This window comes from Eretmochelys imbricata, chromosome 20 (genome assembly GCF_965152235.1).
Source record: "Eretmochelys imbricata isolate rEreImb1 chromosome 20, rEreImb1.hap1, whole genome shotgun sequence".
Taxonomy (NCBI): domain Eukaryota; kingdom Metazoa; phylum Chordata; order Testudines; family Cheloniidae; genus Eretmochelys; species Eretmochelys imbricata.
The window spans coordinates 19,536,249-19,563,338 of record NC_135591.1 but is presented as its reverse complement, the minus strand read 5'-3'; the positions used below and the strand labels follow the sequence as shown (position 1 = coordinate 19,563,338).

Genomic DNA, 27,090 nt, shown 5'->3' with positions numbered 1-27,090 from the left:
CCTTCTTCTAGCTTGGGATCAGAGGCCACATAGTGGCCTGTCCTGAAAAATAGGCCCCTTCTGACCTCTGGCTACCAGTTACCCCAACGCCCCACAGGCTGCCTGGATGTGGAGAGCTAAATCGGGCACCCCCACCTCCTAGGGCCAAAGGGGTTTGGGTGCATAGCAGGGGCTGCTGCCCATCTCTTCCTCTCCTCTTTATCTAGCCCAGGAAGTTGAGGGCCTGATCCTGCCAGCACCCTCCGGGGGAACCGCAGTGACTACAGGACTGGGTCAGAGGCCTTCCAGGGCCTGCCCCGAATCAGGGAGAGACGGGGGAGAAGGCAAAGTGCTCATGGGAGGAATTCTGGCTGGGGGAGGGTGAAGTGAACCTGATGCCCTGCACTGCCTCCTCTGGGCCTACAACTGGAGGGTTGTCTGTGGCAACTGCCCCCTGAGCTGCATTGTGGGAAAGGGGGAAGTTCGAGCCAGCTGAGCATTGCTGCCTCGCAGAGCCAGGAGAGGGAAACCTGCCTGATCTCCAGCGTGGAACCAAGTCAAGCCCAGTAAATCCCGGCTCCATCCCATCCACCAGGGCCAGGAGTCCCCCCTTTCCGGCTGTCTCGCCAGACAGACACAGGCCTGGGCAGCCCGTCCGGCCAGGCGCACTCATGCTCTACTAACAGTCTGTTACCAGCCGGCTCAACGTGTTACCCTAGCCCACCCCTGCCGCGACCCTATAATTTATGTACAATCCCCCTTCCATCTCCCCCCGCTCTCCCCCAAAGGTATTTGCACAGCAGATCTGGGTGTAATCAAGTCCAGGAATTTCCATTCAAGTATCCTGGGCTTTTTTTTTTTTTTTCCCCAAGATTTTCAGTTAACTCTTTCAGAGGGGGAGAGGACGAGGATTTAACCCCATCCCAGCTCCCCAAACCCCACCGCTCTAACGTCGCTTTCAGTCAAACAACCCGGGGCCGGGGTGACGTGAGCGGGCACAATGTACCACCTTGGAGTGCAGTTTGCGGCTAGCCAGCTCGGCCGCGAGCATCCTACCGGCCAGAGTCAAAGACTCTACCCCGACTGCAAAAGAGAGACCGGATCGAATGCAGGGTCAAGACACCAACGCCAGAGACTCCGCTGGGAACGAGTCTCCTTCCAGCCCCCCTGAACCCGCCCTGCATTTGGCCCAGCATGGAATGTTTCAAGGGTTACGAAGAGTTAACGCCTGCCCTGCCAACCCCCCAGGCCATCCCAAGGAGGATATAAATTAGAGATGAGCCACCTTCCTTTCAGAAGCCAACCCGGCTTAATTGGGGAAGGATGGATTCATCCCAGCTCCTCTGCAGCATCTCGTTCATCCTCCTGGTCAGACCCGCTGTCTCCCAGCCACTGGAAGACAAGAGGCCCATGCTGATGGAAGAGCAAGAGCCGGGTACCAGCATCAGGGACCTGTTCTGGGCACTCCTAGGTATGAGACACTTTCAGAGCTGTTCCCAGGCAGGGCAGTGCCAGGGTGGCGGGGGCATGTTCCCATTTTGTACGGTTATTTCCCCAACCCCAGCGATTTCTGGGCTAAGGGTAACTGACCTCAAGCTTTATCCTCACAAATGCCTGGGAGGCAAGGCAGTGCTATGATCCCCCTTGCACACATGAGGAAACTGAGGCACGGGGAGGCTAGGGTCACACAGGGAATCTGTGGTGGAGCCCGGAATTGCACCTGGATCTTAGTGAGCTAGTGCCCTAACGACGGAGTGCGCTCTCTATGCTCACAAGGTAGAGTGTACAGCAGAGGGATGAATTTTCCAGCTGGCAGGGAGAAGAGTTCAGTTCAGTCCTCGGGGCCACTCAATCCTTGCTAAGAGGCTAGCTAGTGGCACGGCAGGGGAGGGTATATGTACATAAAATTACTGGATTAGAGCGGGCGATTCTGCTCTCTAACCCCAGCCATCGGACCGGCAGACCGAGAGCAGAGCAGCAGAAAGACATGCACACGCTAGATGTGCAGTATCAGCTGGTAGAGACGAGGGAAATTACCGCTATAAATCTAGGCGGCTGCACGCTCTAGGCACTCAGATACTGCAAGGTCTGAGCATGGAATAAATGTCTGGGTAGATCTGTGTGGGTGGGGGGGGTTAAACCCATCCCTCAGTTCACTGTCAATGGCATCACTCAATTAGCTGTACAAAGTCCATCGATCCTCATGCTTCAGGGCTTGAGGTGAGCAACAACAGAGGGGTCAGGAAGGTACTGCTTCCCCCTCCACCGCCCCAGTCCAATTATTAAATGACCAGCCACTGGGGATTTAGTTTCTTCCTCTGAAGCATCTAGTACAGGTCATGGCTGGAGTCAAGAGGCCAAACGGGATGGGCCATTGCCCAGATTGGATGCAGCAGGGCTACAGGACGATAGGACCCACTGGTGTGAACAAACGAGGGGGGATATGAGACCAGACCCAACAGGGGAGGGTATGGGACCCTCTCGTTTAGTCTGATACAGCACAGGGGGGATATTGAGCTAGTAGCATGGGTACAACACATCCTGTCTTCCCCTCCTAACAATACAAAACCTCTGACTTCTCCAGCTGTGTCCACCGCAGGATCGCTGCGTGCAGGATCGGAGTAGCCTCCTGTAGAATCACTGGGATCCCCAATGGTTTGAGTCGCTTAAAACTTGACAGTGCAAAAAGCTCAGCATCGCTTCTCACTTTTAAACGATCCCATTGATGGGGCTTCTGCCAGCCTCTCTAGCCCCAGAGCCAGCCGTCCCGAAAGCCATCCGAGGTCACCCTTGCTCCTGCACCCCGGGACTCTCCTTGTCCCTTCACAGTGGCTATTCAGCTACGCCCTGTCACCCAGGAGCCTTCGCCTCTCAGTCCCTGCAGCCTCTGGATTGCTGCTGCTGCTGCTTTCCTCTGAGCTCCCTGCAAAGCGTCTCCATCTCCCTGGTGCCGAGTTTGTCCTTGGTTCAGAAGCACAATGGCAGACGGGATTCTCCCCTCTTTGCCCAGTGGTGGCGGATCACCACAGGGGCAGTCTGGGCCATACAGGGGTTCCCTCTTCCCTGCTCAAGGAGGTGGTGGGTGGGATTCCGGGCCTGGGCTGTGCCTTCAGCACCCCTCCCCAGTTTGGCGTGATCTGTCTCTCTCTGTTTCAGAGACGCACATGCCAAAGGGACCTTCCCTGCACGTCCCGGACAACCCTAGAAACCTGCTGCCCTACGCCTCCCCCAAGCCGGCCAAGAGCCGTCAGAAACGCTTGTGGGAGCAGCCAGAGGAGCAGGAGTGCCGGCTGCGGAGCTTGCTGCTGCGCGTCAAGGACCTGGGCCTGGGCTACGACTCCGAGGAGACCATCCTGTTCAAGTATTGCAGTGGGAGCTGCCCCAAGGCCCGCACCAACCACGACCTGACGCTCTCCGTGCTGCTCCAGAAGAGCGAGATCCCGGCCCTGGGCGAGGAGAAGATCGTTGGCGACCCCTGCTGCCGGCCAACACACTACGAGGACGTGGCCTTCCTGGACAACAGCCACCAGTGGCATGAGGTGGAGAAGCTCTCTGCTTCTGCCTGCTCCTGCGTGGGCTGATGTCGCTGGTGGGAGGGTGCGTCAGCAGGGTGGGCGTAGCGCCGATGTTAAAGCAGTCAGTGTTTCTTCCTCCCACACCCTTGAACCCGTAGCCTGAGAGAAGCCCAAACTCCATGCCACAGATCCCACAGGACGGGGGCCGGGACTTTTGCCCTCCCTCTAGGGGTGGGAGAAGGGAACTGCTATCAAAACAACAATGGCGTTCACTTCACACCACCCCCTCCTTCCAACCCCATCCTGTTTCTTTGCATTACTGAGATGCTAGCTTGTTTGCTAAGGCCTGGAACTTCAAAGGCATTTAGGCTCCTAACTTCCACTGAAAACAATGGGAGTTAGGAGCCTAAATACCTTGGAGGCTCTGAGCCCAAGATCCTGCCTGGAGGAGGTGTGCATGGCTCATCTACACACAGGTGCAGGGGGAGAGCTGGACGATAAGAGATATTTATGGATTCCTAAGTTATTTATTTATTTGGTTTCTTCCACTAAGGGCAGGGTGGGCTAGGGATCTCATTCCCACTGCCTCCCTACCTGAGCTTCTTAGAGTCCCTTTTTAATTTATTTGCTTCTTTCCGCTAGTAGAGAGTCGGGATTGTGTTTGTTTGCTCGTTTTCAGGCATGTCTTGGGAACAGCTGAAATGTACACGGTGGTTTCAAACTAATAAAAGCCGTGAAACTGATCAAAAGACGTGTGGCTATTTTGTGGTACAGATGGGAAAGGATTACTTCCTTCGAGCTAGCCCAGGGTTGTCCCTTAGGCAGACCACAATGCGGCCCTGTTTGCAGCTGGCCTTTAGGAACTACTGGAACAAAAATGATTAATAATAACTTTGAAAAAAGGTAGGTTAAAATAAATTATTTTTAATGAGGGAAATTCACCAAAATTCACCAGCGCCAGCGGTTCTCTTTAAAAACCAACAGAAGCAGCACACTTCTGTCTGAATTCTATTTACCTGCTGTTGTGAAAGTCACCCCATACCCCATCACAAAGATCACAGGGGAGATATTTCTATTTTAGATTTTACTTGTTGGGTTTAACACGGCCTATGCAATCAAGTCAGCTTCCCTTGCCCCGTGGGTAGCCAATACGGTGCATTAAATCATTTGTTAATGGCACTGCTGATGACACAGTAGGTACCTGGGTGGTTGTTGTGGGTACACACATCCACAGGCTCCTCCATGGCTGCGTGTTGACAGGAGAAGTCCCCTGGCTTAGTCTTGGCTACAAACCTCCATGGAGTGAAAGCGTCAACCAGATCAACTGAAAACAGTCAGCTCTGCTCCAGCCCGGAGAGGGGAGGAAGGCTGGTTTCCAATCCCACAGCTCCACTCGTGGCTCTAGCTTGGGGCTGGTGGCACTGGCAGGTTCCTGCAGATGACAGAAATCCTCCTCTCTCGCGGGATCTTCTGGCCATCAAAAAAGGACTCCTCGTCTTTGAGGATCTCATGGGTGAACTCGTAGCGAGCCGGGCCTCTGTGAAAGGAGGGAAGAGAGGAAATCTGGCTCAGCCCAAGAGCCACTGGCCTCTATGACTCTATAACATATGACTAGGGAGACCCAACTTCAATTCCATGCACTGCCACAGACCCCCTGTGAGACCACAGGCAAGTCACTTAGTCTTTGTGCCTCAGTTTCCACAGCAGTACACTGGGTATAAAAGCCCTGCTCTGTTCCACAGGGGGTTGTGAGAATAAATACAGTCCTCAGATACTATGGGGATGGACCAAAAATGGGCCTTAGGTAGAACCTCTAAGGGTGAGTCCAGTGTCCACGGCACATTCAGTCCTCGGCCTCTGCGCTGAGACTGAAATCAGGATGCCCAGTCTCCAGCCCCAGCTGCCACTAAGGGAGGCATTGAGGCCTAGTGGGTAGAGACTGGGAGTCAGGAGACGTAGGTTCTGTTTCTGGCTCTGCCACTGGCCCGCGGGGTGACCTTGGGTACGTCACTTTTCTGCTCTGTGCCTCAGTTTCCCCATCTGTAAAACAGGGATAATTATACTGACCTCCTTGGTAAAGCCCTCTGAGATGTGCTGCTGGTAAGAGCTATTCAGGACCTAGGGATTATTAACGTTCCTCCCTCCCCCACCCCTCCGAAACTAACTCCTCTCAGAAATCACCTCCTCTGGCACCTCTCACAAAGTTGACAGCAGAGACAAAGCGCCGTCATGTCTAGGGCTCGCCACACCCCCACCTGATGGGCCACGTTACCTGAGGATGTACAGAGAACGGCGCGGCAGCAACAGGTCCATCCAGTCCTCTGGGTTCTGTTCGCTGACCAGCCGCATCACACTGGAGGACAGCAAGGACAGCCCCGCAATCGTGCAGCCGCAAAACTAATGTGAGGAAGAAAAGTAACGATAAAAGCCAGTAATGAGCCAGGCATTTCTATCCCATTGTTCATCCTAGCCCTTTGGAACCCAGCACGGAGATCTCCCACCCAGCGATCGCGACCACCTCTGGGGTGGCACGCTGCAGCTGCTTACCAGCGCACAGCAACACATGGCAATTTTAGGACAGGGAGTGAAGAATCACATATCAAAATGAAACTGCAGGGAAATTTAGGAAGAGCCAACTATTGACCTAAATTGGAATTAGGCCAGGATGTGGGGATACCCCCTCGCATTGAAAAAAAAAAGAAAACCCCGGGATCATCACTGCTAAAGTAGTCCTGCCTTTCTTTTTATTCTTCACCCAAAAGAGCAACCCATGATATCATGCTGGCACCACGCTGGGGCACTAGCTCAGAGCAGAGAGTGCCTTCCCCCTAGCCTGCTGAGCCACCCACCCCGATCCCTACAGAATAAAGGTTTTGCTTCCCAGCGCTGACTTGACCGTACGCAGCTTAGGATGAGCAATGAAGCCCGAGGTGCTCTGGCTGAAGGATAAAACCAAATGTCTCTGTTCTCTCTATCCCCACCCAGCCCCTTCGATCCTCCAGCCTCAGCTCCCTCCAACCAGATCGCATCTGAGCCCTGCAGCTTCACCTTGACACTGTCTATGTGAGGTTTGATGTAGCCGCTTTTATCCAGGTCAAGGACGTGGACTAGCGAGAGCGGAGACATTCCTGGCGGGAAGGCCGTACCCCGGACCCGCTGCAAGATTTCCTGGCTCTCCTCGCTCCACTGGGCTATCTCTGTTTCCCGGAAGCCATGAATAGCCTGGATGAGAGAACGCCATGGTAACGAATTGGAGCGTCTCCGCTTTGTCCTGTGCCCAGGTAAGCCCAACCCCCGACTGACAGAGGGATGCTCCTCTGGGGGATGATTCCCTGTGCCCATCTTTATCCAAGACACCCCACGCCGCACCTGGGGCCAATCTGAGCCGTATCAACCCACTCCTGCATTGGCTCCCATGACCTCCCTTCAGCACCCCCCATCCCTATGGTAGGGAATTCGCTCTGTTCCCCACTTCTCCTATGCCCAGCGAGCCAACATCCACCCTTCACATGCCCAACCCTTCAGGACACCTCAATAACTGGGTGGCCGGCTGCTAGCCAGCCGCTCGCCTGTAAGGCCCACCAGCTGCCTGACCCCTGCGCCCATCCCCCAAGACACCCTCCCCCCAGAGGAGCCCAGGGCACGGAGAAGCCATTCCCACCCCATAACCAGCTTGCTTCCCTTTTTCCACCAGCAGCCTCCTCTCCCCTGCCCCCAAGAAGCACATGCTCGACTTAGACCCACTAAGACCACAGAAGTCAAGGAGAACCCCCTGGATACCCAGGCTGAGCCCCCACAAAAGGGCAGCTCAGCCCCCATCAGCTCCTATGGAGCCCAGCTTAGCCCCAATAACTGCAGCCCCCCAAGTTTCCCTGTTCAGAGCACATAGCGCTGCTCAGGCATCCAGAACCCAGCTTTAAACAATCGAGGGACCCCCCAAAATCCACTTCGCCCCACATCTCCCCAATAACGCCCAAAGGCTCCTAACTCAGACCTGACACCTGCTAGCTCCCTCCCCCACCCCGGGGAGCCCCGCCCCCCATGTTCCCTCCCCAACTAACCCCCCCCCCCCGCCAATACTGAGCTCACTTCACAACCTGCCCCCTCCCCAAACATTCAGCTCCTCCTGCAGCTCAGCTGCCTGCCCACCACAGACCCGCCCAGTTCTCCCCATTGCCAGCCCCCCAGGCTCCCCCGCCCCGGCCCCCCGCCCCCTCCCGCGGCTGCCCCTCCCCGCCCCCCGGCTCACCCCGCCCCCTCCCGCGGCTGCCCCGCCCCGCCCCGCCCCCCGGCTCACCCCGCCCCCTCCCGCGGCTGCCCCGCCCCGCCCCCCGGCTCACCCCGCCCCGCCCCCCGGCTCACCCCGTCCCAGTGGTCGAACTGGTAGCGGCGGCGGCGCAGCTGCGGCTCCAGCTCGCGGCCCAGCGCCGCCTCCTCGGGGCCGCTGAGGAAGCCGGGCCGCACCCCCGCCTGGCCCCGCAGCCGCCGCGCCACGCCCGGCCCCGAGGCCCGCACCAGCGCCGGGGCCTCGCCGCACAGGGCCCGCCGGGGCCAGGCGGCCGCAGCGCGGCGCAGGGGGCCAGGCCCGGGCGGGGGCAGGCGGGCCGCGGCGCGGTGCATTGTGGGAAGAAAAATGGGCGACGCCCGGGGCATTGTGGGAAGTAGGGGCCTGGCCCTCGCTCTCCGCCCCCCCGGTGCATTGTGGGAAGGAGCGACATGGGCGTCCCCGACCCTCCCCCCGGTGCATTGTGGGAAAGAGCGACATGGGCATTTTTGACTCTCCCCCCGGTGCATTGTGGGAAGGAGCGACATGAGCGTCCGTGACCCTCTCCCCCAGTGCATTGTGGGAAAGAGCGATATGGGCGTCCCTGACCGTGCCCCGCAGTGCATTGTGGGAAGGTTAAGTGACTTGACAACTGCCCCAGTGCATTCTGGGACCGAGGGACAGCCATGGGCAGCCGCCCCAGTGCATGATGGGAAGCAGAGACCGGGCCAGGAAGAAGGGGCATCAGTTCCTGTGTCCAGAGGTGCAGGACTTTGGCCATCCCTGGCTCAGTGCCGAGAAGCAAGGGCCGCCCTGCTCCATGCAAACTCCTTGGGCAGCTCCAGACAGGAGACGGCTTCTCCCCCCCCCCCCCGCAGAAATTTACCCACATTGGCCTGGCAAGGCTGGAGCTTGCTTTTGCCCTCACCCCTGCCGCAGCCGTCTGGCCCAGCAGAGCCCGTCGCTGTCACCCCATTTTAAAAGACAAAAACATTACATTTAAATGTCTCTTTAATATAATAAATATAAAAGTAGCTAAGAACCCCCCCGCCCCCAGCACCAGGACACAGAATAGCAACACCCAGGGGAGGGGGATAACATTTTGGATGAGGCAGCAGCAGAAGAGAAAGCCCTTCTCCATTCTCCAAGGCAAGTTTTTTTACATTCACAATCCCTGGGTCGGGTGGGGGAGTTTGCTAGCACCCAGCCTTGAGGAGGTTTCAGTGGAGAAAGGCACCAAGCAAGCAGCGTTTAACTGGCTTTTATAGAACAGCCCAATATTTAAAACCAGGACTGTCAAAAAGTAAAAATATCAGAGACCTCCAGGGAGGATAAAAAGCTTACAGGCAAAGAGCAGGGATTCCTCTCCGCAGAGAATTCCCAACTCATGAGCCAGTAGTAAGATCTCATCTACCGAGTCACCATCCACACAGGCTGCAGCTATGGAGGTCTGAGCAAGAAGTTAGCACTCATCAGGGTGGATTAGATCTTCCAAGGAGGGGGGAGAAACACCCCCCCACACACACACACAAATGTTACTAGTGGTGGTCAAAGATTGTGCAGCACTGGGAGGAGCTGACCCTGTTCTTCCAGCAATGGAGGGACTGGGTGGGAACAGTGGTGTGAGGTCAACCTGAGTGTCTTCAAGCTCAAGTAGCACAGAGGTCAGGTTCTTCCAGGTAAATGCAGCAAGGGGCTAGAAGGAGCGGTCTAAGAAGTGGTCCAGAAGGTCACTGCTGACGGGCCAGAAGTCCTCGCTCTCTGTCTGGCAGGCTGTGTCTTTGTGGCTTTCCTTCTGGTCATTACTCTGCTGGCTGGACTGCGCGGGGGGTGGGGGTCTGTGGGGAGATCAGGGTGAGAGATTCAGAATCATGTTCTACTAGGTCCCCAATTGCATTTTCTTTCCCTTACACATGGGGACATCGAGAAGGTCCCAAACACAGTGCAGGAGTCACAGCAGCTGCTCTTAACACCTGAATCCTACTGGTGGGTGTAGTTGCTAAAGAACTCCCCTCTCTACCCCCTCCCCAACACACCCAACCTCCAGCTTCTCCTGGGTTCCCACCTCCACCAGCCATCTAAAATCCTCGGCGGCTGCTTCCCCAATCCTTGGCACAGGTCCCAGTCCTGGTTACTCTAGCATTTTGCAGCCAGCCTTTTGTGCATGTCCTTCCCCTTCCTCAACGAGTCCCTGTGCTGGGCCCTGGGGTGCCCTCATTGCCTGCTTTCCAGCCAACCTGTGTGCCGCTCATGACCCTCCAGGGCTGTTCTAAGTCCCCAGCCCCATAGCTGCAGCAGTCCATGCTCTGTAGATGGTTAGATCAGTTGCAGTTGTATGGGAGGTCGCTCAGTCTGGCTGCAGGGATGCAGCTGGCCATAGCAGTTGGGATTTACTAGGTTATGCCTGGTCCACCTCACAGAGCACGGCCTTCCCATGCTACTCCGTACCCGTTATCCGGGATAAGCTTCAGCACCCTGAGCAGCTCCGCTGTGCTGGGTGTGACGGGACTGGGGGCGAGGTGTCTGCTTCTGCCCAGCACCACTGGGGTGTTGGCCTTCGGGTAGGGGGTGTAGGTGGGTTTGTTCCATTTCTTTGGCTGGGGGAGAATCTCCTGTTCTGCAGCTGAGGAGGAAGGGGAAGGGAAGTTAGAGGCAGCCATGGGGCTAGGACTCAGACTAGCCATGGAGAGGAGGGGGTGAAAAGGGATGGCAGCAGACACACAGCGCTCACACGCAGGAGAGTAGATACAGCCAATGCTGGGTGTGTGAGGGCCGTCGGTCAAGACTACCTGGAGGAGGAGTCCAGACCCTCTGCACCAGCTCTGCTTCCAGTTGGGCGCCTTAGAGCTTCAGGGCATGATCTGAGCCAGGGGCAAGCAGCAGGGTTCACACCTTCCGCATGCAATACAAGCGGTGAGCCCACCCGCAGTCCCTGCCCATGGCAAGGAAGCAGTGATGCTGGTAAACGGTGCGGAGATCCCACCACAGGGCCATAGAGCCTCTTCCAGAGTCCCCTTGGGAGCCTGTGGAGCCTTTCCCAGCGGTGGTGGGAATCCACATGCCTTGATGGGAAGCCTGTTTACTGGTCCGGCCCTGCTCACCTTGGGCAGCAAGTGGGGCCGATTGCCTCCGCCCAGGGTCTCTGGGTCCCAGCCCCGCCACTGTGCTCAGGAAGTGCTGCTTCAGGAGGATGGCTCGTTCCTCCTCAAACTGCTTCCTCTAGCAGGAGAGGGGAAGAAGAGAAATAAGGAGCCAGGATGCCGGGTGAGGGAAGGTCCCCATGGACGGCTCCTTCCAACCCCCTACCCCTCTCCCTACTTATCACACTCCCGACTCCAGCGACTTTTCAATGGGCTTCCCTGGGTACTCCGGCGTGCCCGCCACCCGGCCCTCGCCCCGGCATCTCTCTGCACCAGCGACCCTTGGGCCTGCCTGTGGCTAAAGGGACGGGGCCTTCTGAATGCCATGGAGAACCAAAGATACAGGCCCCGCCCACCCACAAAATGACCCCCAGAGCCAGCAATCCAGAAGCCAACTCAGGGAGGAAGATGCTGTTCAGTGAGCGATCCCCACCCTTCGGCCCCTCCGGAGGAGACCCTGGGGTCCGGCCACGCAAGGCAGAGGAAGGCCTAGCTTGCCATCCCAATAGATGCACAGGACGTGGTCCCTAAAGAGTTAAACATGAGCCCCCATGGCTTGGCATGGAAGAGGAAGCAGAGGCTAGCTACCTCATGCCCCAGGCGGATGGCAGCTTCTGTGAAGTTCTTGCGCTCCTCCTCGAAGGCTCGCTTCTGCTGCTGGAACACCTCCTGCTCCTCCTGCAGCCGCTGCTGCTCCTCCAGGAAGTAGGAGCCCCTCAGGCTGGCCGGCAGCTCGCTGTTGGCAGCTGCAATCAGTTGCTCCTGGGAGGAGGATGGGGAGAGAAGCCAGGGGCCTGAAGAGGCAGCAATCCCCTGGAGGTGTGGCTTGCGGGGAATCAAACCCACCACCTTCAGGTCGCACAGCACCAGCCTCTGCTGCGGCAGGTGGGGGTGAGCTCGGAGTTGGAGCGACAACTACAAAGAGCCCGGGACAAGCTGGGAAGCAGCTGCCCAAACGTGGTGGATTTGAAATCTGGGTTTTCTTGCTCCGGCCTGCGAGCCAGGGGCTCCACAGGGACGCTGGCGCCGGCCATCAGCGCAGTCAGCAGACGGACCCCGCCCCAGCGTAAGGTGGGGTAAATTGTACAGCCCTGTCTTAGGGAGCAGCCTGTTTTGTCCTCTCTCCGGCTTTGGGCTGGTGTGTTAACACAGGCCATGGGACTTCCCTGAATTCGTTCCAGTGTGAACTAGAACCGAAATGTCCCATTGCTAGTGATGGAGAGTCACCCCCAGCCCTTGGTAAGTTGTGCCAGTGGTTAACGAATTCCCTTCATCGTTAAAATGTACACCTTATTTCTAGTCTGAACTGATCTAGCTTCATCTTCCAGCCATTGGCTCGTTAGACCTTTCCCTGGTAGACTGACGAGCACGTGTAGGAACTTCCAGTCTGTGACCAAGCCGCCCCCCATCCCCGCTTTGTTAAGCACCCAGAGTCGCTCTCTGTAAGGCAGGTTTTCCAACTTCTTAATCCTTCTTGTGGCTCTTCTCTGACCCCTCTCCTGTTTACACCATCCTTCTGGAAGGGTGGGCACCAGATCCGGACCCAGGATCCCAGCAGCAGGTGGGTGGGATGAGCTCCAGGGCCACGGGCATTGAGCCGGATGGTTCGGCCGCTCAGCCGATGCCATGGTATGCGCCCATCTCTTGATTGTGGCTCCGGAACCTGGGTCCTACCTGCGGGGTATGTGGACGGGGGAGGGCAGGGAGTTCCCCCTGCAAGGGTGCTCACCTGGAAACATCGCTGCTGAAAGGCAATCAGCTGCTGGCTGTCCTCGATCTCCGCCTTCAGCTTCATGATCTCCTTGTCGTGGTCTGTCACGCTGATCACATGGTCCCCGCCCTCGGCCTCCCACCCCTGGGAGCCGGCGGCCACTGCTGGAAGGATGGAGCAAGGACAGCTGAGCTCTGGAAGGTGGAACGGCGGGGCGGGGGGGGGGGTGTTTCTGGGCTCTCAGAGGGGAGCCAGGGTATGGCTGCTTGGGGGGAGATTCTTCCCCCTTCCCACAGTAGGGCTGATCGAACAGGCAGGGCAAGCCCCCCTTCTTGGCCCAGCGAGGAGGAGAGTGGGGTTGGGGGGGACCATTGGTGGAGACACCCTGAGGTGAATCCCCCTCGGCGTAGGGACTGGGGGGTCTCTCTAGGGCAGGGACAGAGGAGAGGATGTGAGGAGGGGTGAAGGTCTAGGGCAGGATTTGGGGACAGCAGCCGGTGGGGCATGAACGGTTTGGGCTCCCTCTCCAAAGGGATTGGGGGGTTCCTCTGGGGCACGTTTGGGGAGGGCAGGGGGATGGGCTCGGGGAGACAGGGCCATGGGGTAACAGACACCCAGCCTGGCACCTCGTGAGGTCACTGCCCGGGGGGGGGGGGGGGTGCCCCAGATGAGATCGCAGCTGGGGGGCGGGGTGGGTCATACCCTGACTGCCCAGACTTTCCACAGGGCTCTTGAAGCTGTGCCATTGGTCCCGGATGCTGCACGTCAGCTGCCCCTGTGTCGCGTTGGACGAACGGGTCCCCTCCGGCGCCGGCTCCGGCTCCCCTTCGCCTCCCTGCACGGGGCAGCGGGGCGGGATGAGCGGCCAGGGAAGCAGCACCCCCCGCCAGCGGCCCCCGGAGGGCAGCGCTCACCTGGGCAGCCCCCAGCAGGCCCCCCGTGTCCTGGCGCAACTGGTCCAGCAGCTGCTTCAGCTCCGCGTTCTCCAGCATCAGCTCCTGCAGCTGCTTCTCCTGGGCCGCCAGCAGGGAGCGGAACATCTCCTCCTCCTTCCTGCCGGGGCGGGGAGCTACCCACTGAGCCCCCCAGCGTGCCCCAGAGCCCCACCCCAGCATCTCCCAGAGCCCCCCCAGCCCAGCACCCAACCACCCTCAGCGTCCCCCAGAGCCCCACCCCAGCACCCACCCACCCTCAGCATCCCCCAGCCCAGCACCCGCCCACTCCATCTGCCCCCCAGTGATCCACTCACCAAGACACCCCCATGGTCCCACCAGCACCCCACCCCTGCCCAGCATCTCCCAAAGCCCCACCCCAGCACCCCCTGCCTCCCCAGTGACCCACCCACCGAGACACCCCGATGATCCTGCCAGTGCCCCCCCAGCACCCACCCTCAGCGCCCCCCCAGTGCCTCACCCTATCACATTCACCCACCCCAACTGCTTCCAGTGACCCCCAGCATCCCCCACCCACCACCTCTGCCCCCCCAGCACCTGCCCACCAAGACACCCCTACTGCTCCCATTCACCCAGACCTTCCCATCCTCCCCCACTGGCCCCATCTCCCCTCCACTGGTCTCCCTCAGCCAGAGCCCCCACAGGACCCTCTCCCCAGGGCCCCACCTTCCTATGGCCCATCATCCAGTCAGACCCGCCCCCCCACAACTGCCTACACACCCATTGTCCTCCCTGAGCCACCACCGAGGGGAACTTCCCCCCTCCCCCTGCACAGCCTCCCCCCACCGCAGGGTTGAGACCCAGCCATGCAACCCCTCCCACAGGCACATGCCAGCTGCCCTTGTCTGCCATGGCCAGGGGGCCGCCTCTGCCCAGCCCAGTGCCCAGAACTCCAGGTGCCCAGCACGGACAGGCTTCTTCTCTTACTTGCCGAGTGACTTCCCGGTTTTCCAGGTTGCCCTTCTGCCGTCCGCCCGGCCCAGGTTATTGAGAATCTCCATGGCTGGGGGGGGAGCAAGGACTCTCAGAACGACAGCCCCTAACGAGCTAACCCCCACACCGCTCTAACCACGAGGCCCCTCCCTGAGCCAGGGACATAACCCAGGCGTCCTGACTCCCAGCCCCCTGCTCTAACCACTGGGCCCCACTCCCTTGACAGTGCTAGGGATAGAACCCAGGAGTCCTGGCCCTGTAACGTCCCCTTCTCTAGCTACTGTACTGCGCTATCTCCCCTGAACTTTAGCTTTGTGCTGAAATCTTGTGCCTCTACCAGAAAGATCCCCAGAGCCCTCCGTGGGGACCACTCACCCACCACTGAAATGCAGCCACCTCTGGGGCGGAGCAGGGCAGCTATTTACCTGCTGCAGAGAACGCAGCAAGTGGAGAAGCCTGAATCTGATGGGAACTGCAGCAGGGAGCGGGTATGTAGGGAGGCAGAAGGTAGATCCACAGAGGTCACCCCCACCCACCCCGGGACTCCCCACTCACTCACCCGCGCGCCTGTCCCTCTTGTCCGTCAGCTGCTGGCTCATCTTCTCCTTCAGCCGGCTCAGCTCCTGCTCCTTCCTCCTCAACTCGTGGCGGTGTTGCGCCCCACGGCTGGCAAGGGTGGCCAGGAGCTTCACCACCTGCTGGGCACCCCAAGGCTGCCCCCTCCCGTCACTATAACCTCTGCCCCGAGGGGCACAAGAACCAGCCCAATGCGTGGCTTGGCTCAACTGTAGATGGGGCTCCCCCCTCAGTCATCTACACCGGGGATCTCAGCACTGCGCTTCCTTCTGGATCACAGATGGCTGCTGGCCAGTGCTTCAGCCATGCCCCTGGGTGGGTGGGTGTTGGGGGTGTCCCTGGGTAGGCAGGGGTGCTGGGTGGGCAGCCAGTGCGGGGGGTAGCGCTCCAAGGCATGCAAGGGGGTGATGCCCTGGCACCTGCACCCACCCCTTTGTCCTCGATGGCTTTGCCCCGCTCGAACCCAGGCTCTGATCAGGGTCACTGAAGTGCCTTCAGGACCCTCCAGCAGCACAATGGCTTGTTGTGCGTCACTAGCCTGTGGAACTCCCTGCCACAGGAAGCTGTTGAGGCTGAGAACTCAGCCAGATTCCAAGCGGGATACGGATACCAACCGCCAGAGTTGTAAGAGTTAATGCCCAGAGCCAGTGTCCATTAGAGGTCAGGATGAGACTCCATGCGGGGAGCAGATGATCCCTAACTGCATCTGTGACGTTTCTACCCCCCACCACCCACCCGCCCGCCCGAAGCCTTTGGGGCTGACTGTCAGAAATGGGAGTCAGGTCCGATCCAGTATGGCAGTTCCTATGCACCCCTTCCACCGGGGTCTGGCACGTCGCTGTGGGATGGGGCAGCCGGGTGGGAAGATCCCCCCCGTCCCGCGCCCCCTCACCTCGTCCTTCTCTCCTTTCAGCAAGGCCAGCAGCTCTTTGTTCTTGCTCTGCAGCTGCCGCTCCTCGCTCTGCACAGCCGCGATCTCTCTCTCGCAGGCCTCCACTTGCGCCTGGCGTGGGAAAAGAGACGGTGGACGCAGGGCTGGCAGCTCCCGCAGGCACCACTCCTGGGAGACTGTCAGAAGTTAGCAAGCCCGCCGGGGCCCTGTCCGATCCCCCAGAGGGGCAGGAGGCTGGGGAGCCACCTCCGTAAGCGCCCTGGGGCAGCATCTAGCTCGCCTCGCAGGGCGGAATCCATCTGGGTACAGCGCTCGGAGTATCACCGATTCTAACGGCGAGGCCTCCTCCCCTTCCCGTGGGAAACAATTCCTTAGCTCAGCTGGGACTGTCCCCCCCCCACCCAACCCCTCAAGTTCCCCCTTCGTTCAGCTCCAAGTCTTTGCCCCACTCCAACACGCTCCTCTCCTGCCGGCCGTCAGCCTGTGGAACTCTCCACCACAGGAAAGTAGCGTGGTTGGGTAGCATCCTGACCCACGGCGATGCAAGCTAAGAGAGGGGTGGCCCAACCGCAAGGCTCAGGACACACGGCGACGACCACCACCGGGGGGGGTCCCACTGCCACCAAAAACCTGCACTGGGCTGTTGGTGGGCGATTGCCCAAGGCAATTCATGCCCTCGGCTGAACCCTCTGGTGTCTGCCGCTGCCGGAGAAAGGGCACAAGACTCGGCTTGTCTCCTTCGTCCAGGGCACTCCGAGCCCGATGGGCCCTTTCTCCGAGCCGGTGCAAACCACAGCCCCTCCCCCGGCTCCCAGCACCCACCTTGAGCTTGCTCTGCCGGCCCCTCAGGTAGCCCAGCTCGCCGACTCGCCTCAGCTCCTCGGCCTCCATGGCGCCCAGCTTGGCCGAGGCCTCCCGGTAGAGCCGCAGCAGGGCGTAGGTGCCGTTCACCAGGGCCCGGAGGTCAAAGCCTCCCTCCGCATAGAGCGGGGCCAGCCCCAGCACCCTCACCTCCTGCAGGGGCAGATGGGCCAGACCGGGGGACTGGGGGTCATGGCAGGGCAGGGTTTGGATCCCCATTAGCCCCGCCCTTCCCCACTCATGACCCGCCTCCCCAATTAGCCCCACCCACTCCCGCTCAGCCCCGTCCCCTGCCATGTTCCCAATTAGCTCCCTCATGCCCCCACCACCTCCCCGATTACCCCAAGTCCTGTCCAGTTGCACCCCGTTTGCTCTGCCCCCTGCCCAGTTGTAGCTCCTTCCCATTAGCTCCACCCCTCTCCCCCACCTTCTGTCCCCTTAGCTCCAGCCCCTGGCCAATTTGACTTGACCCAGCTCCCCATGCTGCGGGTCCCCAGAGATCTGTACCAAGAAGGGTTGGATTTCAGGGCCCAGCCGGCTGCAGCCTGGCTGTTTGGCAGGGGAATCCCCCTGGGGCTGGAAAGGTGCCTTTTCTTTGTCCCGGGAAATTCATGATGAGCGTGAGATCCCTCCATGGAACCAGCGAGGAGGGTTAACGGGGCCCACCGCAGTCAGGGCAGGAACCAGCCCGTTGCCCTGGGCATATTAACCCCTCCCAGCCTGGCACCCGGGACGCCACCTGCCTCGTTGAGGTATGAGATGCAGTGATCAATGTTGGTGCTCCAGCAGAAGGCCCCGCTCAGCTCACTGGCCCCCTCCAGCAGCTCCAGGGGGCCATCGGGGTCGGCCAGGCTGGTCGCCACCAGTGAAGAGATGCCTGGCTCAGGGATGTACTTGGCCATTGCACCCCTGGTCTCTGCAGTGGGGGAAAGAGACTGTGAAATCTGGGCACCAGCAGGGCAGACCAGGGTGAAGGAGCTAGCCCAAGAGGTCAGAGTCAGTCAGGGACATAGCTGGGAATAGAACCCAGGAGTCCTGGCTTCCAGCCCCACCCCTGCTCTAATCATTATACCCCACACTCCTCCCAGAGCTGGGAATAGAACCCAGGAGTCCTATAGAATCCAGGAGTTCTGGCTGCCAGCCCTGCCCCCACTCTAACCATTACACCCCACAGCCCTCCCAGAGCTGGGAATAGAACCCAGGAGTCCTATAGAATCCAGGAGTCCTGGCTTCCAGCCCTGCACTGGATCACACTGTTTAGACAAGCAGAGATAACCACCCAAGAACCCCACTCTAATCACTGCCCCACGCTGCCCCACAGGGCTTGGCTCTCAGATATGGAACCAGGTGCTCCTAACTAACCGCTCCCTGCTCTGAGACAGGGCCAGGAACTACCCAGATCCCTGCAGGCACCTGACCCTACATCTGCCAAAATGTTTGGCCCAAGTTCCCATGGGTGCGGGGTGCAGTGGTTAGAGCAGGGGGGCCGGAAGCAAGGACTCCTGGGTTCTATTCCAGCTCTGGGAGGAGAGTGGGGTCTAGAGGGAGAGGGACAGGTGCGTCAGGACTCCTGGGTTCTATTCCAGTCTTGGGATGAGGTGGGGTTCAGGGTCTAATGAGGAAGGGAAGAGGGTTAGAGAAGCAGGTTTGGGAGTCAGGACCCCGGAATTCTGTTCCCAGCTCTAACTTGGAGCCTGGGTCCCATCCTGTCCGTTCCATCCCCCCCCCCATTTATGCCTCAGTTTCCCTTTCCAGTAAAGACGGGGCAACACCAACTTACCAGCTTCACAGAGGGGAGGGGCCCACAAGGCTTCAAAGCACTTTAATGTGAGAAAACGCACCCTGGGGTCCTTAGCCCCAAAGCCAGATCGTGGCCCTGGCAGTTACCTGGTGATGGCTCGGCCTCCTGTGCCGAGGGGCACCCCAAGTTCTCCAGAGCTCCCTGCTGCAGACAAATGGGAACTGAGAGGAAACGGGGAGAAGCTCAAAAATCTTCCCAGATTGGCAGGAAAAATGGGGGCTCAGGCTCCCGCGCCCCTCGACCTCCCTACCCACTGGTGATGCCCCCACAGGGCTCCTGGCCCTCCAGGAGCTCAGAGCCCAGGGGCTCCTACTGCCGGACATCGCAGTACAACCTGAGAGCTGGCCCCCACTGAACGCAGCCCGCGCACGCAGACCCCCACAATCCAGACCTCAACCCAGCACTTCCAACCCCCACCTCCAGCCCAAGTCCCCCTGGCGCCCCACCATCCAGACCCCAACCCCAGCCCCAGCCCCCTCAATCCCAACCCCCCATAATCCTGACCCCAACCCAGCACCTCCAACCCCCACCTCCAGCCCAGTTCTCCTCAGTCCGCCACCATCCAGACCCCAGACCCACAATCCCAGCCCCCACCTCCAGCCCCACCACCCTCAATCCCCTCCCCACACAATCCAGACCTCCTCTCAATCCCAACCACCCAACTCCAGCTCAATTCTCCCAAACCCAGCCCCGCACAATCCAGACACCAACCCCCCACCTCCATCCCAGGCCCCCACAATCCAAGCCCCAAGCCCCCCAAATCCCCAACCTCCAAGCCCCCCAAATCCCCAACCTCCAGCCCCAACTGCCCACTCCATTAGCCAAACCCAGCAACCCCCCCACACCCAGCACCTTCCAAATATCCACCCCCAACCCAACCCAACCCAACCCCCTCTGGCCCCAGCCCCCGGCCCAGCTGATCTCACTGTGGGAACAGCAAACAAAAGCCACCTCCCTGGCCCCGGGAACCTTTCAAACAGCCCGCCTCCCAGCGCCTCTCCCATTGGCCATTCTGCCCCACTCTGTGGCTTTCCACTGGGTGAGAAGGCAGCAGGGCTAGCCAATGGCATTGCTTAGGAGGGAGAGGCGTGGCTAGGGAGATGGGCATGCTGGGAATTGTAGTTCTTTGTGGCTGTGTAAGCCCCCCTGGAGGGTGGATGGGGCTTGAGGGGGATTGAAGGGGCTCTAGGTACAGAGGGTGGCTCTGGGGGAGATATAAAGGGTTCTAGAGGGATGCAGATACAGAGTTATACGGGGCAGATGTTGTGGCTAGAAGGGACAGATACGGGTGTGTATCTAGAGAGAGGAGCAGGTGAGGAATGGACAGGGTGCATAGATGGAAATACAGGGTGTATGGGGGGGCCGTAGGACTGGATATGGGGATACAGAGCTGGAGAGACACAGATTTTTTCTCCTTCTTGTGTGCAAAGCAGCAGCCTGGTTCTCGTTCTCTGCACCCACAGCTTGTGCAGAGTCTCTGTGAGCCACTTGAAACGGAGCAGGGCCCTGATGGGGGCAGCGCTGCCCCTGCTGGGCACTCAGGGGCCAGGGAGCTCCAGCTCTGGCCCCGCTGGGCACTCAGGGGCCCGGTGCTGCAGGACGCGGGGGGCTCTGGCCCCGCTGGGCACTCAGGGGCCCGGTGCTGCAGGACGCGGGGGGCTCTGGCCCCGCTGGGCACTCAGGGGCCCGGTGCTGCAGGACGCGGGGAGCCCTGGCCCCACTGGGCACTCAGGGGCCCGGTGCTGCAGGACGCGGGGGGCTCTGGCCCTGGCCCCGCTGGGCACTCAGGGGCCCGGTGCTGCAGGACGCGGGGGGCTCTGGCTCTGGCCCCGCTGGGCACTCAGGGGCCCGGTGCTGCAGGACGCGGGGGGCTCTGGCCCCGCTGGGCACTCAGGGGCCCGGTGCTGCAGGACGCGGGGGCTCTGGCCCTGGCCCCAATGGGCACTCAGGGGCCCGGTGCTGCAGGACGCGGGGGGCCCTGGCCCTGGCCCCACTGGGCACTCAGGGGCCCGGTGCTGCAGGACGTGGGGGGCTCTGGCCCTGGCCCCACTGGGCACTCAGGGGCCCGGTGCTGCAGGACGTGGGGGGCTCTGGCTCTGGCCCCGCTGGGCACTCAGGGGCCTGGTGCTGCAGGACATGGGGGGCTCTGGCTCTGGCCCCGGCGGGCACTCAGGGGCCCGGTGCTGCAGGACGCGGGGGGCTCTGGCTGAGCCCCGCTGGGCACTCAGGGGCCCGGTGCTGCAGGACGCGGGGGGCTCTGGCCCTGCTGGGCACTCAGGGGCTTGGTGCTGCAGGACGCGGGGGGCTCTGGCCCTGCTGGGCACTCAGGGGCCCGGTGCTGCAGGACGCGGGGGGCTCTGGCCCCGCTGGGCACTCAGGGGCCCGGTGCTGCAGGACGCGGGGGGCTCTGGCCCTGGCCCCGGCCCCGCTGGGCACTCAGGGGCCCGGTGCTGCAGGACGCGGGGGGCTCTGGCCCTGGCCCCGCTGGGCACTCAGGGGCCCGGTGCTGCAGGACGCGGGGGGCTCTGGCCCTGGCCCCGCTGGGCACTCAGGGGCCCGGTGCTGCAGGACGCGGGGGGCTCTGGCCCTGGCCCCGCTGGGCACTCAGGGGCCCGGTGCTGCAGGACGCGGGGGGCCCTGGCCCTGCTGGGCACTCAGGGGCCCGGTGCTGCAGGACGCGGGGGGCCCTGGCCCCGCTGGGCACTCAGGGGCCTGGTGCTGCAGGACATGGGGGGCTCTGGCTCTGGCCCCGGCCCCGCTGGGCACTCAGGGGCCCGGTGCTGCAGGACGCGGGGGGCTCTGGCCGAGCCCCGCTGGGCACTCAGGGGCCCGGTGCTGCAGGACGCGGGGGGCTCTGGCCGAGCCCCGCTGGGCACTCAGGGGCCCGGTGCTGCAGGACGTGGGGGGCTCTGGCCCTGGCCCCGCTGGGCACTCAGGGGCCCCGTGCTGCAGGATGCGGGGGGCTCTGGCCCTGGCCCCGCTGGGCACTCAGGGGCCCCGTGCTGCAGGACGCGGGGGGCTCTGGCCGAGCCCTGCTGGGCACTCAGGGGCCCCGTGCTGCAGGACGCGGGGGGCTCTGGCCCCGCTGGGGCAGTGGCTCAGCACGAGGGGCTCTGCCGAGGGGGCCTGGGGGCTCCCTTGCAGTCAGTGCTGATTCCAGTGCCCTAGGATGGTGCTGGGGGCGCTGTGCTACATCCTAGAGGTAAAACTGAGGCCCGGCCCCCCTGTGGTCACAAAAGATCCCATTAAATCTGCACCGGAGTCCACACCAACCCCCCCCTTTACGCAACGTCCAGCTGCCTTCCCTAGAATCCCCTCTGCAGTCAGCCCGCGACGGGCTTGTCTTCACCGCCTGGCCTAGACAACCACGCAGCAGCAGAGCCGCTTGTTTCCCTCTCACCCCTCCTCCCGGGCCAATGACCCATTGCTCCACATCAGACATTCCCTGCGCTTTACCGGGGCTAGCTTTAAAAGGCTCAGGCCGCCCCCGCCCACCCCTCCCCAGGGACAGAGCACGACACAGGCCAATGCATTACATCACCTTTCTACAAGAGTGATCGTGTACCTGCCCTGCCCTGCCCCACCCTAAAGGTGGCCGCATTTCAGTCCAGAGTGAACCAGACCCTTGTGCGGCGTTGCTGTGAGCTGTTAAATAGCTGCTGCAAACCCTGCTTGGGATCTTTCCACAAGATCCTTCGGAAAAAACGCACACACTGGTCAGCAAAGACCTTCGGAAAAAACGCACACACTGGTCAGCAAAGACCTGTTGAGAATCACTCCCGAGCAGGGACTGTCCCAGCTGCTCGGGGAGAGAGGGAGAAAGTACACAGCACTGGGCTATTCTCTGCTCCCTGCAGGTCAGTAGGAAGCAGAACTCAAGAGACACAAGGGGACCAGGACATGGGGAGCATGAAGGAGGCTTAAAGACATGTCCCCATCTCAAGAAATATTTGTTTCACGCATCCTCACCTGCTGACGTTTCAGGGGAAAGGACCCAACACAGTGTGCGAACAGCTTGGCCAGTTCAATTTAATAACAATCATTCAGCTAATGACTCTACACCAGGAGGGGTGGCGTGTTCGTGCGACCCAAAGGTACCAAAATAATTGCACCCTGCCAGACACACCCCAGCTCGCCAGCTGCTGGTGGGGCAGCAGAGGGGGACACCCAGTGGGAGGTATGGGGGTGGTTTCCTCTCGCATCCGTCCAGCAAGCGGGGTGTGTGTGGGTGTAATCCCAGCATGGGGCTTTGCTGCCCCCATCCCTCTGCTTCGAGTGGTTGGTGTCTCCTAGCTTCCTCCCTCCTGACTGGAACGATCCCCAGCACCCCGGCAAAGCACCAGCCACCTCTGTCAGTTCCCATCCGAGCCCAGAGGTCTCTCAGGGCTCAGCTGAGGAAGAGGAGGAGGGCGGGGAAGGCTCTTTCTGGACCAGCTCCGGCTCGTCCTCTCCGTCGTGAGGGGGGTGGACCAGCACCTTGTCCAAGATCCCGAACTCCTGGGCTTCCATGGGGCTCATGTAGCGGTCTCTCTCCATGGTGGACTCTGCAGGACAAGAGCACGGGGAAGGTGAGGGGTGCCCTGGGCTTGGGGGGGGGAGAGCCTCTAGACCCTGGCCTAGGGCACATCACCCTCTAGTGGCTGACCCAAAGAGAGAGGGGGGATAAAAGCCTGAACACTGCAGCAGCCACTGGAGATCCCTCTGGAGTTCCCACATCTGGAGCAGAAGATTCTAGCCTCACTGGTGTCTCTGGAGTTAACAAACCCCTGCACTGCTTGAGATATTTCACCCCATCAGCATCCATTCCTTCCTGACCCCTGCAGTAGCAAGCAGCTGATGCCCTGAAGCATGAGGGCTGATCACCCTGCCTTCAGGATCTGAACTTTGACCTCTCCACACAGGGGGGTGTGAGGCTGGATCCGGGCCCCACTCCCTCCCACTTCACCCGTAGAACGGAGACATTTTGGGACGCTCAGTGCAGCTGTCCCCACCTCCCCCTGCCTCATTGGAGACCCCAGAGGGCTATTTCAGGGGCACTCACCGATCACCTCCAGGGGCTGCTTGGTGTGCTTGGCGTACAGCCCGTTGATCTGCTTCTTCAGCTTCAGGATCTCCTCGGCTTGGATGGCGATGTCTGTGGCTTGCCCCTGTAGGGAGGCACCATGAGGTGCAGCCTGGCTTCACGGAGCCCCCAGCAGGGGGTGCCCCTCACTAGTCCAACTGCAGCAGGACAGAGCAGAACTGTGCCAAACTCGGCATCGGCCAGGAACGATAGTGGGTCTCTATCCACTCGGGGACGGCGACCTTAGGGTCAAAGGTTCCCCCTACCCCGGAGGGACCCCCCAGGACCAGCAGCCAGAGGGGAACCTGCCCCCGTGGTCCAATCAGTCCCCAGCCTCGTCCGCAACATCGGGGGCTGGTCCGTGCCTGCTGGAGTGGGCCCTGGCAGCATGGAGATTCCCCCGGCCGGGGGCTGCTGGGACTGATCTTGAAGCGAAAGGGGCCCCCATACGTCCCCCGCCCCAGGGCTCCCACTCCCGCCAGGGGGCCGATCGGTGCCCGGACTCACCCGCGCCCCTCCCGAAGGCTGGTGGATCATGATGCGGGAGTTGGGCAGGGAGTGCCTCATGCCCTGGGAGCCAGCAGCCAGGAGCAGCGACCCCATGCTGGCCGCCTGCCCCACGCACCAGGTGCAGATGGGATTCAGGATGTACTGCATGGTGTCATAGATGGCCAGCCCCGAGGTCACGGCGCCACCTGGAGAGAGAACCGGAGAATGACGGCAGGCAGGAGGGAGGATCTCTCCGATGCACCCTGCAGGGGGGTGGCTGGAGAGAGCAGGCCCCCAGCACTGGCTGTGGAGCTCCTGGCTGCTCCAGTCCCAGCCTCTGCCAGCAGGGGACACTTCGGGGGATGGCCAGCTGGTCTCATAGTGGTGCTCACAGTCTGGGTTTCCACTCACCGGGGCTGTTGATGTACATGTGGATCGGCTTCTTGTTGCTCTCTGACTGCAGGAAGAGCAGCTGGGCAATGACCAGACTGGCCACCCCATCGTCGATCTGCAGAAGGTGGAGAGAGAGCGGTGGCAGCAACCTGGGGAACTCCCTGCTGCAGGGGCTCGGAGAGACAAACGTAGCGGCTGGGGCGGTTTGAAATGTTTTTTCCCCTCAAGGCTGAATCATTTCACGACCATTAACTCTCGTGGCTCAGAGAAGGAGGGTTAGGGTTAGGGGCTGGCAGGGGTCAGGAAGGAATTCTGCCAGCTCAAACCACTCCTCACCCCTATGTGGGGTGGAACGCCTCCCCTGACCCCTATTGGTCTGGTCCAGAGCATTATTGGGGGGTGGGGGGGTGGATACAGGGGTAGAAGGGCCCATTGTCTGATAGCACAGCAAGGGGTTTGCTGACCCCCTGGTCCAGTGTATGTGTGGGGCTCTGGCCCAGGAGGACACTAGAGTAGCTGGTGCAGGCAGTGGCTGACCCCACACCCCCGTTAGAGACAGGGCGACCCCACCCTCTTTATCTCCTGTTGGGCGGGGGCTGCGCGAGCCCAGGGTGGCTGGGCCAGGAGCAGCCCTGGACACTCACCGGCCCCATGACGCACACGATCCTCTCCCGCAGCAGCCGGGAGTAAATGTCGTAGGCTCTCTCGCCGCGGCCCTGCAACACACACCAGGAGCTCAGCCCAGCTGGGAATTAACACTGCCAGCACCCTCTCGAGGGGCAGGGAGGGAGTGCGGGGGGCAGAGGGGGCCTGAGCACCTGGGGAGGGAGCAAGATTCATGATTGCATGTGGGAGTCCTGGTTTCGTAGCGCACAAGTGAAATGAGTTTGGTGGGGCTCAGTTCAGCCGCTAGACAATGTTAACAGCTCAGCCCAAAAGCCAACACCTGACCAGGCCCTGTCCAGAGAGACCCAGGGTTGGGCTAGCAGGGGGCTGCGGGTCGGAACTGAGGGGCACCGGCAGGGCTGGGGGGACCCCAGGGCTGGGCTAGCAGGGGGCCTGCGGGTCAGGACTGAGGGGCACCGGCAGGGCTGGGCTAGCAGGGGGCTGCGGGTCAGGACTGAGGGGCACCGGCAGGGCTGGGCTAGCAGGGGGCTGCGGGTCAGGACTGAGGGGCACCGGCAGGGCTGGGTTGGCAGGGGGGCTGCAGGTCAGGACTGAGGGGCACCGGGAGGGCTGGGCTAACAGGGGGCTGTGGGTCAGGACTGAGGGACACCAGCTCACCGTCTGCTCCACCACGATGGGGATGAGTGGGATGTGGCTCACTGGTGTCCGGTGGAGGCTCCGGTGAGCAGTCGCTGCCTGGCAGCCGGGCCGGAGGGTGCGCTGTGGGGCAGACACCCAGCCAGTTAGGGGAGAATGAACTGCTGCCCCCCCACCTGGGCATAGGTCACTTCCTAGCACTCCTGCCCTCTCCACCCCCCAATCTGCTCTGTGCCCAGCCCCCACCCCACACTGCAGCACCTCCCTGCCCTGCAACCACCAGAGCCCAAGGCAGGGACCCCCCCCCGCCCAACAGGGGCCTGCCCCCGGCACCCTCACCCCAGGGGCGGATCTGAGCCCAGCGACATCAATGGAATCCTCACTTCCTGCTTTAACCACTAGACCCCTGCCCCTCCCAGCGCCGGGGATAGAACCCAGGAGTCCTGGCTCCCAGCCCCCCTGCTCTAACCCACCAGCCCCCACTCCCCTCCCAGCGCCGGCTCCCAGCCCCCCCTGTTCTAACCACTCAGCCACGATCCCCTCCCAGCGCCGGAGAGAGAACCCAGGAGCCCTGGCTCCCAGCCCCCCCTGCTCTAACCCACCAGCCCCCACTCCCCTCCCAGCGCCGGGGATAGAACCCAGGAGTCCTGGCTCCCAGCCCCCGCTGCTCTAACCTACCAGCCCCCACTCCCCTCCCAGCGCCGGCTCCCAGCCCCCCCTGCTCTAACCACTGAGCCCCGATCCCCTCCCAGCGCCGGGGAGAGAACCCAGGAGTCCTGGTTCCCAGCCCCCCCCCCCCGCTCCAACCCACCAGCCCCCACTCCCCTCCCAGCGCCGGGGATAGAACCCAGGAGTCCTGGCTCCCAGCCCCCCCTGCTCTAACCACTCAGCCACGACCCTCTCCCAGCGCCGGGGATAGAACCCAGGAGTCCTGGCTCCCAGCCCCACCCCCCACTCACTGCTATTCTCAGCAGCATCTTCTTGCTCCAATCCAGCCCCGCCCCTTCCCTGCTCCCGCGACCCGGACGTGATGCCCTGCCCCGCCCCTCAGGAGGTGGAGCCTGTGGGAGTCATGTGATCAGGGCCCCGCAGGCTGGAACTACAGCTCCCAGCATGCATGGCGCGGCTGCAGTGACTGCTGGGGATTGTAGTTCTAGCGCCTGGGCTGCTGATTGGAGAAGGTGGAGCGGGGTCTAGTGGTTAGAGCTGGGGGGAGGGTTAAAAGCCAGGACTCCTGCGTTCTATCCCCAGCCCTGGG

The 27,090-nt window shown here is 61.3% G+C and overlaps 4 protein-coding genes across 4 annotated transcripts; 1 reads left to right on the top strand and 3 right to left on the bottom strand.

Moving 5' to 3' along the window:
* The first annotated feature begins 858 nt into the window (after positions 1-858).
* On the top strand, positions 859-4,348 carry PSPN (persephin). Its single transcript, XM_077838647.1, has 2 exons — positions 859-1,450; positions 3,136-4,348. The coding sequence occupies exons 1-2, from the start codon at positions 1,303-1,305 to the stop codon at positions 3,558-3,560; spliced, it is 573 nt and encodes a 190-aa protein (XP_077694773.1). The 5' UTR covers positions 859-1,302; the 3' UTR covers positions 3,561-4,348.
* Positions 4,349-4,398: 50 nt separating this feature from the next.
* ALKBH7 (alkB homolog 7) lies at positions 4,399-8,114 on the bottom strand. The gene is made up of 4 exons (XM_077838646.1): positions 7,857-8,114; positions 6,543-6,716; positions 5,767-5,891; positions 4,399-5,031 (listed from the first exon to the last, which is right to left on the bottom strand). The coding sequence occupies exons 1-4, from the start codon at positions 8,112-8,114 to the stop codon at positions 4,896-4,898; spliced, it is 693 nt and encodes a 230-aa protein (XP_077694772.1). The 3' UTR covers positions 4,399-4,895.
* Positions 8,115-8,806: 692 nt separating this feature from the next.
* Positions 8,807-19,443, bottom strand: LOC144277728 (afadin- and alpha-actinin-binding protein-like). Its single transcript, XM_077838688.1, has 14 exons — positions 19,419-19,443; positions 18,712-18,786; positions 17,568-17,740; positions 16,786-16,977; positions 15,964-16,074; positions 15,055-15,193; positions 14,490-14,565; positions 13,524-13,662; positions 13,312-13,444; positions 12,628-12,773; positions 11,487-11,660; positions 10,860-10,977; positions 10,207-10,381; positions 8,807-9,596 (listed from the first exon to the last, which is right to left on the bottom strand). The coding sequence occupies exons 1-14, from the start codon at positions 19,441-19,443 to the stop codon at positions 9,455-9,457; spliced, it is 1,818 nt and encodes a 605-aa protein (XP_077694814.1). The 3' UTR covers positions 8,807-9,454.
* Positions 19,444-22,638: 3,195 nt separating this feature from the next.
* On the bottom strand, positions 22,639-26,871 carry CLPP (caseinolytic mitochondrial matrix peptidase proteolytic subunit). Its single transcript, XM_077838445.1, has 7 exons — positions 26,792-26,871; positions 25,854-25,955; positions 25,214-25,285; positions 24,588-24,684; positions 24,195-24,382; positions 23,667-23,772; positions 22,639-23,169 (listed from the first exon to the last, which is right to left on the bottom strand). Exons 1-7 carry the CDS (start codon positions 26,807-26,809, stop codon positions 23,006-23,008), a joined length of 747 nt encoding a protein of 248 aa, XP_077694571.1. The 5' UTR covers positions 26,810-26,871; the 3' UTR covers positions 22,639-23,005.
* Between the last annotated feature and the right edge of the window lie 219 nt (positions 26,872-27,090).